Below are 13,873 nucleotides of genomic sequence, written 5' to 3' on the forward strand. Positions count from 1 at the left end.
AAACAAGAAAAAAACTGAGTTATTCTTACTCATCTTTAATTTCTTGTTATTCACTGATTCCTTGCCAAAGCCTTCCAAAAATGCCTAAACCTACCCCATCCTTTGAAAACAAACAACTTAACTGCTTAGTGACAGGTAAAGTTACAGATGATTTCCAAATCTACACCTATGGAGGGAATAGCCACATTTAGAATTTCTCACACTGATAAAGTCACTTATACGGACCAAAAAACAACAACAAATACCTATTTCAACAGGGTCGTTGGGAGAGGTTAAATGAGATCATATGTGTAACTTTACACACATGGTTTGCAAACCTTAAAAACTACAGAAATGTCATGTATCATTAATACTGCTACTGCTGCCATGACTATAACCCTATAGTCTCATAACGTAAGAAACTCTTGATAACTGATTGCTCACTACGCCCTCTTCCAACTTGGTTGGTTGAAGACAGTGACAAACATACAAGTGAATATTTTCTCAAGAAGATCAAAGAGAGAAAATTCATTTTCTTCTGCCCTGTTCCATCAGTGAGCTCTGGTTTTGACATTCTAGATGCCAAAGGAAAGGTGTAGATTCATACCCTTTACAGGGGGAAACCTTGCAGTGGGGTTGACTTTGTTATTCTTCATTTGTCACACTTAGGACCACAGAAGAATTTGTCATTTGTACTTATCCACTGTTGACCTGGGTATAAATGATCTTGAGCGGCGTTGAAAAGGAGGCTAGATGGAAATTTTCAACCAATCAATCAACAAACGTTTATTAAGAGCATACTTTTATCCTGGCGCTGTTCTAAGTGTTGGGGATACAAAAAGAGGCAAAATACAATTCCTGCCCTCAAGGAGATTACAGTCTAATGTGGGAGACAACATACAATGAAATATATGCAAAGCAAGCTACATACAAGATACATAAGAAGTAATTAAAAGGGAAAAGCATTGTAATTAAGAGACTTCCTGTAGAAAGTGGGATTGCAGTGGGGACTTCAAGAAAGTCAGGGAGGTCAGTACTTGGAGAAGACAGGGGACAACAATCCAGCCATGAAGTGAGTCAGAGAAAATGCAAACAGCCAAGAGATGGAGTATATTGTTTGTGCAGCAGTCAGGAGGCCAGTGTCACTCAATCAAGGACCATGTTTTGGGGTTCAGATTTACACTTGCCCAAAGATACCCAGTGCTATGTAGAAAGAGCTCCTATGGGTATCCAGGTGGTGAGAACCAGAGAAGTCAGTGATTCACATTAATTACTAATTATTCATGTCCCAGCAAAGGACATAGGAGGGAATTACTTCTGACAACATCCCATCCTGACTGTAATCACTCTGGACCAGGGACAGCTGGGGCTCTATGATGTCACTGGTGACTTCAAGATCCCCTGTTGAAGGCAGAGGCCTGAAGGTCCAGTCCTGTTATAGGTGGTTGAGAAGACACATCTTGTTTTCTCATCATCCAAGGTCACTTTTGCAACAGAGTACAATTTTTTTGGACAACTATTTTTTTTTCATTTCTTTATTTCTGTTGACTATTTCTTATTTATTCTTCTCTTCACAGGAGATTTTCAGCTTCCCAGGTCAAAGGAAGTGGTGTGGTCCAAGTTCCTGGGCCTTTGAAATACATAATCTCCTGCACTTATTGACGTTCCTACAGGTGAGAGGCTCTTCAAAACAGGGGGTAGGGAGGGGAGAAAGGGGTTTAGGGTTGCCAGAGCTCCTGAGAGACAAATATTCTCTTAGGGACAGAAATGGAAGAATGAAAGAATTGGAGATCTGAGATCCATAGTCAGAGAAACAGAGTACCCAAGGCATCCTCCAGATGACAGAACTCAGATTATAGTCCTTTAGAACTAGAGAACAGCAGTCTCATGGCTCTCCTATGAGTGAAGTCATCTTTTGAACTGTCCCTGAAAGAGGGAGGTTTCTATGATTCTCTTTCGAAAACATTTTTGTGCAACCTAAAGTGATTTAGAAAAGTAATTTCCAAAGGTAATTTTGTGATATTCCAAAATACTTGTTACAACATAAGTAATGCCAATGAATTGTCAAAAAGTCAAACAAAGGGAAAAATCCTTTCATTTAAAATAAAGATTTTTATTTTGGTCAAGTAGAACCTTTAAGAGGTTAGAGTTTGCCATACTAAGTGCTAGGGGACAGGAAACAAATGCTTAAGTAAAATAGAAGAAACAATAACTCAATCTCAAAAAGTTATCATTTGTGCCAGTCTCATAAAAAGGTTCTAGATCATTAATTATTACATCTGTCAAGTATTGACCAAGAGCCTACAAACAGGAAAATTCTATAACAAATTTCTCTAAGGGTCCCTGCTTTATTTCTACAACGTGGATACCATTGGATTTCTGGGAGGTTGCTCTTTTGATATCTAGGCCCCTGGCCCTAATAAGCAAGACAGAGGATGTGGGGATTCTACCTCTTGCAGATAGGTCACTTGACATGCCAGATTTCTCAGTGTCACAAAAACTTCAAGGTTAGAACTGTTTAGGGGGAAGATCATTAGTATGAACTCCAGCTCTCTTCTCTCTGACTTTTGGTCCCAGAAGTTTACAAATGGTACTGAATGCAGTATGAGATTCACCTGAGTGCTATTGCTCTCCCAGTTTAGCTCGGGTGGTTTTGTGATCAGCCTTCATCACGTTACTCAGTGAATTTTAGACTTCAATGAGAACTAAGTAGCTAAGCATAGAGGCTAACCTTTCATTGGAATACAAATTCCCTCCACCAGTATAGACAGGCAACTTCTCTGCAACTTATGTATTCTTAGATAGCTGCTTGTAGAAGGGAAAGTTTAACTCACTCTCAAACGGTCACACAATTATTACGTGTCAGAGGCAGTCTTTGAGTGCACAGTTTCCTAGCTTCAAGACAAGTTCTCTATCTACTCTATTATACTGCCTTTCATTCAATACTCAGAGAAATAACAGAATATGTCATTAGACCTCAAGACTTTAATGTTCCCCAAACCCCAAAATATCTATGTCAAAACTGGCTATAAGTTCATTCAGTCATTACAGGGCTCAATTCAAGTTTGGTGATGCCTCATTTATGTCCACCCATTTATGTAAAAATGTGATTGAGATTCTACTGTAGGTATACTAGGTGCGGGGCAGGGAAGCATAATAACTATTCATTCTCTGTAATTACGGTACTTATTGTCCACTAGTGAATACCCTCAAGAAGGATAAAAATTAAGGAGGTGATATCATCATTATGCTGAGTTTTTGAGTATGCTAAGAGATACTGTCTTATCTTGAAAGATGATAATGAGTCAGATCCTTAACAGTCTACACAGACTGCAAGACACATGGAATGTTCTAGTCCTGTCAAACAAGGCTCATTTCTTGAAGTTTCCTTTATGCTAAGGGAACTGAAACGGTGGAATGTGACAACAATGGTTGCTGCAAGTAAATTAGAGACATTAGCATTTCTCAAACTGGTATCAGGTCCACTTCACTCTCTTCAAAGTTCTTCAGCACCTACCCCCAGAACGGTTTTTATTTGTGGGAAGATTTAGCTATTGATATTTTAGCATATAAATTAAGACTAATAGTTTAAAAATATTTATTTACATATATATGCATTCATTGAAAATTAACAATGAACCTATTACATGTTAACAAAAATGACATTCTTATGAAAAATGACTTTTCCAAAAAAACATTAGTGAGAAGAATGTATTTTTATATATTTTTGCAAATCTCTTTAATGTCTGTTTAATAGTAGACACCTGGATTGTATCTGTGCATTTATCCAATCTGTAGTAATGTTGTTTTGGTCAAAGAAAATTTAGCCTCACATACCTACGTAGTACAAAAGAATAGGGGTATTTAAATAGGTAAATAACATCTTATATTTTTTTAACTTTGTGGACACCTTAAGATGGTCTGAGGTCATTCCAGAACCCCAAGAATCACACTTTAAGAGCCACAGATAGATGCTCAGGGTTATTAGCCAGACCTTGGATTCCCAATCTGAGTTGACATTATAGTTTTCAAGAGTGATACTTCAAATCCGGTAGTGTAAGTGAAGAAACACATTTAGATGTCAGTAAAATAGTTTGTTATTTTTCTGAACAAGCTGATTATTTTCTTTTTCAATTGTATCATTTCTACTAGACATTGTTCTGCTGGTTTCTCTCAGTGGAGAAGCTTGAATACACCATTTCTAAGCAGACTGGCAAAGAAGTTGTGTTTAAAGGGACCATTTATTTGAAAAACTGTTTCTTACTGTTTTTTGAAGTTTCTTTTGTTAATAGAAGAAACAATTTGGAATGGAAGAGGGAAACGTGTAGGGAATATGGTCTAGATTACTTAGATAAACTGTCTCTGTGAGAATGGGGTGAGTATGTGAGATTTGGAGGAGTCCAGACGAGCAGTGTCAAACTCACAAGAAGAGGGCCACTAAACAATACATGAGGATCCCTGAAGGTTGCATGTTAACTTAGGAAACCACATAAAATCTTCCTATTGTATGTTTATTTATTTTGTTAAATGTTCCCTAAATACATTATAATACATTTCAGTGCCAGTGGGTAATGTTGTGAGATCTAAAGCAAGGTTTCTTGATTTTTTTGTGTCATCTGAAGACTATGGATCCCTTTTAAGAATTATATTTAAAGAGCATCAAATTAAGTACAAAGGAAACCAGTCATATTGAAATAAGGCTTTTTTTTCCAACTAAGCCAACAAACCCCTTGAATTCTGTCCATGAACCTTCTAGATCAAGTTCAGAACTCCTGATCCAGAGCATCTCCTAATTCCTAGTTTTATACTAATAAATTCTGTAATTGACTAAAGCAGCATTACAAATTTTTTTACAATATAAAATGAAATTCAACTCTTTTCATTTGAATTAAGATTCTAAGTATATGCCAAACATTTCCTTAAGGAAGTATAGTAAGCAAAAGTCTGATGTCTAGCTTTTTTTCTCTTTCTTTACCAAACGTGAAGAGGTTCTAAGGCAAAATTATCACAAAAGTGAGATATTGGCAATTACACTGAAGGGAGACAATGGAAAACACAGTTAAAAAATATGATAGGCAAGGACAGCCGTTTGATTGATTACCTTCATGAGTCAACTTTAACTCTGTCCTTGTTAACATATTTTCTCAGAAAAATCCTACTCCAATGAAGAAAAAACAGTGGATGTTTCCAATAAAAGGTGAGAAATTTGGCTTTACACCTTCCCAAATGGACCATTAAGCATTGTTCCTTCGTTATTCTAACCACTGTCCTTAGGAATCCCTGAATACTCTTTTTGGTGACTGCCATTCATCTGATCCTGACCCTGTCCCTTAAGACCAGCCTGATTTGGTAGAAACGATAAAGGGTCATTTAAATCCCCTGAAGTATGGCCCGGCATTGTGGTAAACATTAGAGACACACACAAAAATGCAAACACACTAAACCTCATCTTAAGAAACCCACATTCTAATTATTGACATAAGTTACTTATATATAAGATATATAGAGGGTAGATTTACACGTCAACAAGAATTAAGGAAAGAAAAAAATATTTCTTAAGGGCTAACTGTAAGTTACTAGCACTGTACTTATAACATTTACAAATATGTAAATGGAGATAGGTACTTTATTTTGATCCCTATTTTACAGCTTAGGAAATTGAGGCAAACAGAGATTACGTGGTCCCATAGCTAGTAAATGTCTGAAGCTGGATTTGAAATTGGGTTCTCCTGACTTCAGGATCAGTGCTCAATCCACTATACTACTTAGATACTTATAGCACTTACGTGCCAGTCACATACAAAGAAGGGGAAGGAAGACGGAAAAAACAAAACAGTCCTTTACCTCAAAGAACCCATATTCCCAGAAGGGAAAGAGCACACAAATAACTGTGTACATACAAGATACATATTTGAGAAAATGGAAGGTAATCTCAGATAGAAGACATTAGCAGTAGGGAGGGGGTGATATGGGGCTCATAAAGGCCTCCAACAGAAAATTTACCTTAGTCTGGAAGAAAGTTAGGAAAACTAAGATGAAAAGGCAAGGAGACAGAATGCTCCAGTCATGAGGGAGTTCCAGGGCACAGGTGGAAGATGGAGTATCTTCTTTTGTAAGGAACAGCAAGTAGACCAGTGAAGATGGATTATGGAGTTCATGGAAGGGAGGCAACCAGAAGTGATCTATTGGTGAGGAGCTTTAAATTCCAAACAGTTCTTTATTTTTAATCATGAAGGTAATAGGAAGTGACTGGAACTTCCTTAGTATGTATGCTTGAGGGGAAAGTGGCAGGTAGAGGAAAAGGATGAAAAAATCAGACCTAGGCTTTTGACAGCTGAGTGGATTGTGAATTGATTGGATAGGACAGAAATTTGGGGCAGGGAAACCAATTAGAATATTATCACGATAAGACAGGCATCAAATGATAACGGATTGTTCTACAGAGGTGGCTGTATGAATGGAATGAAAAGGAGAGAACATTTGTAAGAGGAGATCCCTGAATTCTAGCGTTAGCACATGGCCTTAAAGTAAGACATATAACATCTCAGCCAAATTTTCGTCTATGTTCCAGCCTTGACTTCACAGTTTGCTAGCTGTGAGACCTTTGGCAAGTTATATAAATTCTCTGTGCCTCAGTTTCAACACATATAGAATATAAGGGGATAAACCCTTAATGCTTCATAGTATTGGCACATGGATCAACAAAAAGGAAATAATTTTCATGAAAGTGCTTTGAAAATTGTAAATTCTTGCATCAAATCAGCATTATTAGATGTTTGTCACCCCTCCCGCTGCTTGCTATTCCAAAGTTTCCTCTTCTAGACATGCTGTAAGGGTAGTTTTTTCTTTCCCTTAACCATAATTTCTTCTTCATCAGCAAATCTGGTGCAGTTCCCTCCAAAAGATCATCAAGAAAAGCCGTTAATAGTATGTCCCCCTCTGAGGATGGCACCATCATGTGAAGGAAAACAACGTCATAAAATTGATCATATATCCTATGCCAAACATCAACCGTTTAGAACCAAGTTGTCACACTTTCTTGATCAAAGAGGGGTTACACCTATGCAACCATCAAACACTTCCAACAGGACAGCGCCTGGACAATTATCATATCTTGACAACCAAAGCATGGCAAAACTCTCCCTCGATCATAAACAGCATGTTGAGCCCACAGTTTTTCCATTGCTTTATCCCAAGTACAAAGCCAGGACAACTGTGGATTTGGCACAACCAGAGCAATTCAGAGCACCTCCATTCAGTTCCACAAACTTGTATGAAGCTCCACTGGACCCCGCTCAACAAGTGGACCCACCTTCAGGTCCTGAACACCTTCCTAAGATTCTGCAGGCCTGTGACTATCAGAAGGAGGAGTTAGTACACTTCAGCCAGCAGTCCACACCAATACCATGCCCTAATCACCTAGCTGATGTTGTACCTTGCTCTTACTCCCAGACAAAGGCCATGGTTACACCATTAACATTCCCTAGTCATCAAACAAAGGTTTTGACAAATTCCAAACCCTGGGCCAGAACAACAACTCTCATGTCAGAAAACCTCAACCAACCACAAAGAGTCAAGGCGACACCATTGCCATGTCTTGATTCCTGTTCCAGGGCCACAGCTGTAACTGTTTCAGACCTCAACCCTCGAATCAAGAGTTTGGATGAGAAGTCATCTGAAAACCCTCCAAAGTTAACAGCTTCATTACAAGACCCTGATTACAATGCTAGAGCCAGGGCCACCTCTCCATTACTATGCAGTCACTGTTCCAATGTCATAAATTGTTCACCATTCTCCAAACCCTATGTTTTATCTCCACCTTCACTAGTCGTAACGGGAAAAGCTATAACTCTAAGGTCATCAGACACCAAGCTCCAAGGTAAACCAAAACCTTCAACATCAAAATCTGTATGTAACCGGCATAACGCTACTTCAATATCCCCCCGTGTCTCCTGCCATCAAACTAGGACCCTGCCAGATCCCAATTATAAATCTAAAGAGTTATCCACATCCTTACCACGCTCTAACCTCCAAGCAATGTCTTCACTAAGCTCGGAAAACAGTGCTAAGATTTCATCCAGCCTGAAAAATCAGTTTATTAATTCACCAGAGACTTCCCATTGGGTGGAGGCCCTCCCACGGAGTAATTGTTGCGCCACACCTCGAACAGTTTCCAGCAGAGGTTCCATCAGATCCATGTGAAGATAGGAAGGCTACCCTGGATTACACTGACCAAGGTACATCCAGACAAGGATTTGACAGAGTTTCCACAATTCTATCAGGCCTAGACCACCATGCTAAAATTCAAATGCATCAGACTCAACAGAACACAACTGGACTGTCTCTAAACAAGTGTAATAATGTTCCACTAGGCTGTACTTCACGGGGCATGGATTACTGGTCTGAAATTCAATTTACCTCTGATGCCTGGGATACACCCTTCCAAAGTCCTGATAAACAACCCAAGGTTGTATCAAACATGAAAGCAAGGGGAATTCCTCTAATATGTCGGGATCAGTTGGCTATCCATTCAGTAGGCTTGGATCACCAGAAAACACCATCAGCCATAGACTATCAAACTCCACCTATAACGGATATCAACCCCAAAGAACCACTTCTCCCTAGCCCTCACCATCCAATTATAACTTCTTCTGACTATCAGCACTATGCCAAGGATGCACAAGATGCTAAAGTCCAGTGCTCAAGTAAGTCATTTCTTGACCATTGCAAAAAACTATTTCCACAACTCACACAGAGGATCACATCTCCATCAGACAAGTACAAACAAACTCAATCAAACACAACTCATCCTAGGCTTAGCCACCATACTTCATTTTCACAAAGCCTTGACCAACAGGCTAAGACTACAACAGATTCCATCTACACTCAAGGCATGAATGTCACAGCTCTGAAATACCAGTCAGAATTTGTACTGGATACCAATCAATGGTTCACATGTGTCCCAGATCTTGGGCTTGAGCATAGAACTCCGACATTGAGCTCTGTTCATCATGATGAAGTTCAGTTTCAGCTCCAATACCCAAATGGGATGAATACCAAAGCCAGATGGTTTTTAAAATACATCAAACCGTGAACCACTGAGGGGGGACCTGTCCCTACCAACACTGTTAATGATATCATCAGTTCTATCCCTGAGGAAAAGATAAAAAATGACATCTGTAAGCAGACTCTCCTGAGGCGAATAAGGGGCCATGCATCCATCTGCTCGACATGCATCAGGCAGTTATAAAGTCTGTTTAGTTTGTGCCTCTTGGATCCGAAATGGCTGTTTGCATGATCAAGGAGCAGAATCTTCTGGTCACACCAATGCCTATGCCTGGCTCTGCAGAGGAGATAGGGGTGAAATTGGTCCTTCAAATTCCCTAGTCAAAGGCATGTTCCAGTTCTGATCTTGACCAACTTGACAGCCCTTCACAACCATCATCTCCCCTTCCATCATCTCAATCAGAAGCCATACTCACTGAATCACTTGTTTTCCAACAGGTGACTCCAAGGATGCTTTCTTTTAGCTTTATGTTTGACACTGAGTATAAGCAATGGGAAATAAAAGCACCTAGAAATTCACAGGCATTTAGAAGAGAAACACACAAAAAAGCATACCACCAGTGAAGGAGACATCAGAAAAATGTATAATCTCTCCTAGAGAGATTGCAAAGAAGTAAAAAATAAATGGAGAGTTTAATTTTTTAAGTGTGTCTCCATAATTATTTTTACTCCAACATGGAAACATTTGGAATTTTTTGAGAATGCTCATTAGATACTTCATGAATATATGCAGTGAGGAAATTTTCCATGTGTATGCCCATTTCCATTCCTCCCTCACTGCCTAGAGTCACTCTGTTTCTCTTAACAGCTTAGTCTATAGCATTAGTTGAATGTCTCATTTCCAGCATGACTTGGTAAAAGTCCCATGATAATGGCAAACTGGCCCATTCTGACCCATTCTTCAATGATGTTCATGATCCTATACTTCAACATTTCAAATTATTAACAATTTAATGATGTGTGTATTCTCTCATATGCCCTGCTGTGATCACAACCACAAAGATGCCATATCTTAATAGATTGTCTTGATCTAGTTATTCAGAGAAAAATATTCCATTGCTTGGTGGCCAACTTTTTGATGATTTGTATTCACAAAGGCTATTTTGCAAAATAGAAGATTGCTAATCTCACATACATAAGATATTTGCTTTTGACAGACTTGGTCTCAGGAGAGAAAGATTGGACTACTTTTAGGTAGGGCCCTGATCTGTGTTGTTAACTGTTACTATGTTGATTTCAGAGGATTTGAAGAAGGCCTATTCAAAATATATCTGATTCTTGGTGTGTATCTAGGAAGCAGCCATGTGTACACATGTAGTAGCAAGCACCCTAGCACACTCAGGGTGGCCTACTAGAACAGGTTCGTTGACCTGTTTTATAAAGGAAAGATAGCTTCAACAGGGTTAACATTCCTTCTTTAATCAAACATATACAAGTCATTCACTAGTTCAGGGAAAAGGTTAACACCATGAACATGGAGAAAATACAAGCAGAGAAATTAGCACAAAGACAGAGAGGGCTCCAATTGTTGGACAAAGTAATACAACCACTTACATACACCACAGATGGGGGAGGACCCACAGCATAAGTGGTGTGGGGGGGGGGGGAGAGGGTGTCTTAATAAACAGCTACTCAGAGTCCCATCCAGGGAATCAAGAGATCCTTCTCATAAACAAGCCCCCAAAAGCAAAATACCAACCTCCATATAACTACATATAGTTTTCAACCAATAGGCTCAGAATCAGAAGGCATCACAACCCACATAACTTATTACAGCTGTGAACTACTGGGGTTCAAAGGAGATTGATCCTTCAGATGTTCACAATTTAGGGTGAGCCTGAGAAGCTGAACTCCAAAAAGAAAAGGCAACAAAAAATTCCACTTTGCTTGTTCTTATAACACATGAATGTTTATGCCTTGTCACTGTTAGTCACAGTTGTGAATGGACATATCTTTCCTAAATTTATGAGTATGCACACACATGTCATTAGTGATATATTATCAACTGCCAGAGTTTGGTCTAAGAAAAACAAACAGAATTAGGTCATAGGGGTGTTTTTACTTTTCTCAAGCTGGCAGCATGCATGCAAAGCTATAGTCAGAAATGAGCTATAAAGCAAGGAAGTGACCTGCGGCCCACTCGGGATGTTTGGTCTTTTGTCAGCCAAAACTAGTTTCCATAAAGCAAGAACGTGCCCTGACTCAGGATGTCAGTGTAAAGTTAATCCTGTTTTGTGGTTGTTGACACAGCAGAATTTCAGGTTCACTGAGAGAGCATCACAGAGGATTGTTGGTATGTCGATTCAGAACGTCTCAAGTCATCCTCTATGGCCATTTCAGGTTTTCAACGTTTGGGAGATGAGGGGCTTAAGGGGGTCTCACAGTACCTCCTTTTGGTCACAAGGGAGCCAACCTGCTGCCCAAAGGAAGGTGTGGGGAGAATCTTACTCTTCCTCAGAGAGTGGGAAGGGGAGTTCTAGCAGCCCTTCCTTATTTGACCAAGGGGTCACCCTACTTCCATAACCTCCTGCATCCAAGGTGGGTCCTGCAGACCAAGGGTGAACAAACACAGGTAGTACTACTTTACTCTCCAAGATAGAGAAGCATTTGTGGGCCAATGCCAGCCCCATTCAGGTCCCAAGTAAGATAAAATCAAGGACAGTAAGTATTCCATCAGCAGAAAGAAGGAGAGCTCTGAATAAATCCCCTACTCTGGGGGAAAGGGAGCTGAACATGTCATATCACTGAGTCCCCAAAGCCTGCTCCCTCAACTAGGCAGCATGAGTGCAATACTATCCTATATCTGTTGAGATTAACATAAAAACAGCATTCCTCACTAAGGAGACACAGACACCCCCACAGGTTGTGAGGAGTGCATCTAAGACTTGCTAGTTTTGCAAGACCATCCAGGCCAGGGAGATGATTTAATCCTTCAGATCTCCTACAAATTTTTCTATACAGCCATTCATGTCAGCCATCTGTCAGGACAGATTCCTGATAACCTTATTTGTGCAAATAAGATCTCCTATTCCCATCCCCATAGCAGCCAGAATACCACTACCTATGATAAGGAGTAGGGCCTGGACCATGCACTGGGAACAATGGGACAAGTCTGGAGGATGGGATTCAGCAGTGAATTTCAATAGGCCCCCAATCATTGACAGAAGTAGACTATACTGAAGTGGCTAGTAGAAGATCAATGCACAACCAACATCTGGACAGGTTAGAGAGCCTGACCACCTCCTGATCTAATCTCCCCATGGGGTGAGCGGGTACAGAGGAGGTGTCATCTTTCCTCCATAATTGGGTGGCCCCAGACATTGAAAAGCAACTGTAAGCAAGCAGAAGGAGCAGGCCAAAAGGGAATGAGCAGCATAATGAAAGAACATAATACAGCTAAAGCAAACCTAAACCAAAGCTAGGGCTGTCAAAAGATATGGGCAAACACATTGGGTACATGAGGGGTTCAAGTGGGGAAGGAGTCCTTCTTACAGGCCTGACATGAACTTATGAGGCAGCCATCTGCCTCAGATTTCATCTTTTTCAGGCCTTGGCAGAACCAAAGGACAAGACTTCTAATGGGTTTAGATTTCCACTCAGGAGTGGGGAGAATATTTAGGTGTGATAAATGAATCCATGAGTCTATTCCCTGGAGTTTGGAAGCTGTGGAGGTTGTGAGTAGCACCTGGAAGGGCCTATTCCAGGGGGCTTCCAGAGAGTGTTTCCACAGGTGGTGTTTCCAGTATACCCAATCACTTGAGAAGATAGAAGATAGGAGATAAACTTCAGATGATGGACCTAGAGAATGAAACTGAGTGACAAGATCTTGAATTTCATCAATTTGTTGACTACACGTAAGGTGGTATTCCTGAAGACAATGCAATGTGAGTGGGGTGAGGGGCATAGGTCTCCTGGTGGTGACACTAACCTTGTATGGGGAAAGTTTAGTCTTGCCCATGGATCGTGACTTGAGGGGAAGGATGGTGATGGGGAGTACCTTACCCCAAGGTGCCTGGAAATCAGAGGTTAATTTCCCTAGCAATCCTTTCACCACCCCATTAGTTCTCTCTACCAGCCCTGAGGACTGAGACTGGCAAGCACAATACAAGTGCTGGCAGATTCCCCAGGTCTCCAGTATCGCCCTGAGCCCTGACCTGTAAAATAGGTTCCCTGATCACTATGAACCTCCCATGGGACCCCCCAATATGTTCACATAGGGCCTGCCCTACCACCCACATGGTGGCTATCTGACATAAGAAGATCTCCACCTAGCTGGAAAACATACAGATTATAACCAGGGAGAACTTGTATCCTAGGTACAGGGGAAGCTGGATGAAGTCAATATGCCACATCTCAAAGGGTGGGGTGGGGAGTGAGAAGTGGCCTTGGGGAGGCCTGACAGGCTTGGAGGGGTTGTACAGGGTACAAGACTGACATTTGGACACCACTTCCTCGGCCACCTTTTTGGTTATCCCTCACCAATGTTGAGAAGCAAGTTCATAAAGTTTTTCTGGTCTCCAGTGGCACAGGTGATGCAGGTGGCTCAGAAGTGGCTGGTGTAGTTGGTGGGGGAGGACAACTCATTGTCCATGTTTACAAAGCCCCATGTCAGAGTCTTGGGTTCACCCTTGCAATTCCCATTAGTATGCTATTTCTGGAGAGACCAGGGCTTGAGCCTCCATTAAAGCTACTAGATCAATAGGTGGGGATGTAATGGGAGAGGTGCAGGAGATGATAATAGGAATGGAGGGTGGGAAAGCTACCTTCTTGGCTGCCTGGTCAGCTAGTTGATTTCCTTGGGCCTCAGGGGTAGATTCAGGAGAGTGAC

The 13,873-nt window shown here is 40.7% G+C and overlaps 1 protein-coding gene across 1 annotated transcript; it reads left to right on the forward strand.

The window, feature by feature from the left end:
• The first annotated feature begins 1,424 nt into the window (after window positions 1–1,424).
• LOC140512525 (uncharacterized) lies at window positions 1,425–9,669 on the forward strand. The gene is made up of 4 exons (XM_072621663.1): window positions 1,425–1,459; window positions 1,557–1,652; window positions 5,128–5,176; window positions 6,857–9,669. The coding sequence occupies exons 3-4, from the start codon at window positions 5,143–5,145 to the stop codon at window positions 8,179–8,181; spliced, it is 1,359 nt and encodes a 452-aa protein (XP_072477764.1). The 5' UTR covers window positions 1,425–1,459; window positions 1,557–1,652; window positions 5,128–5,142; the 3' UTR covers window positions 8,182–9,669.
• Window positions 9,670–13,873: the final 4,204 nt, after the last annotated feature.

Source organism: Notamacropus eugenii, chromosome 6 (assembly GCF_028372415.1).
Source record: "Notamacropus eugenii isolate mMacEug1 chromosome 6, mMacEug1.pri_v2, whole genome shotgun sequence".
Taxonomy (NCBI): domain Eukaryota; kingdom Metazoa; phylum Chordata; class Mammalia; order Diprotodontia; family Macropodidae; genus Notamacropus; species Notamacropus eugenii.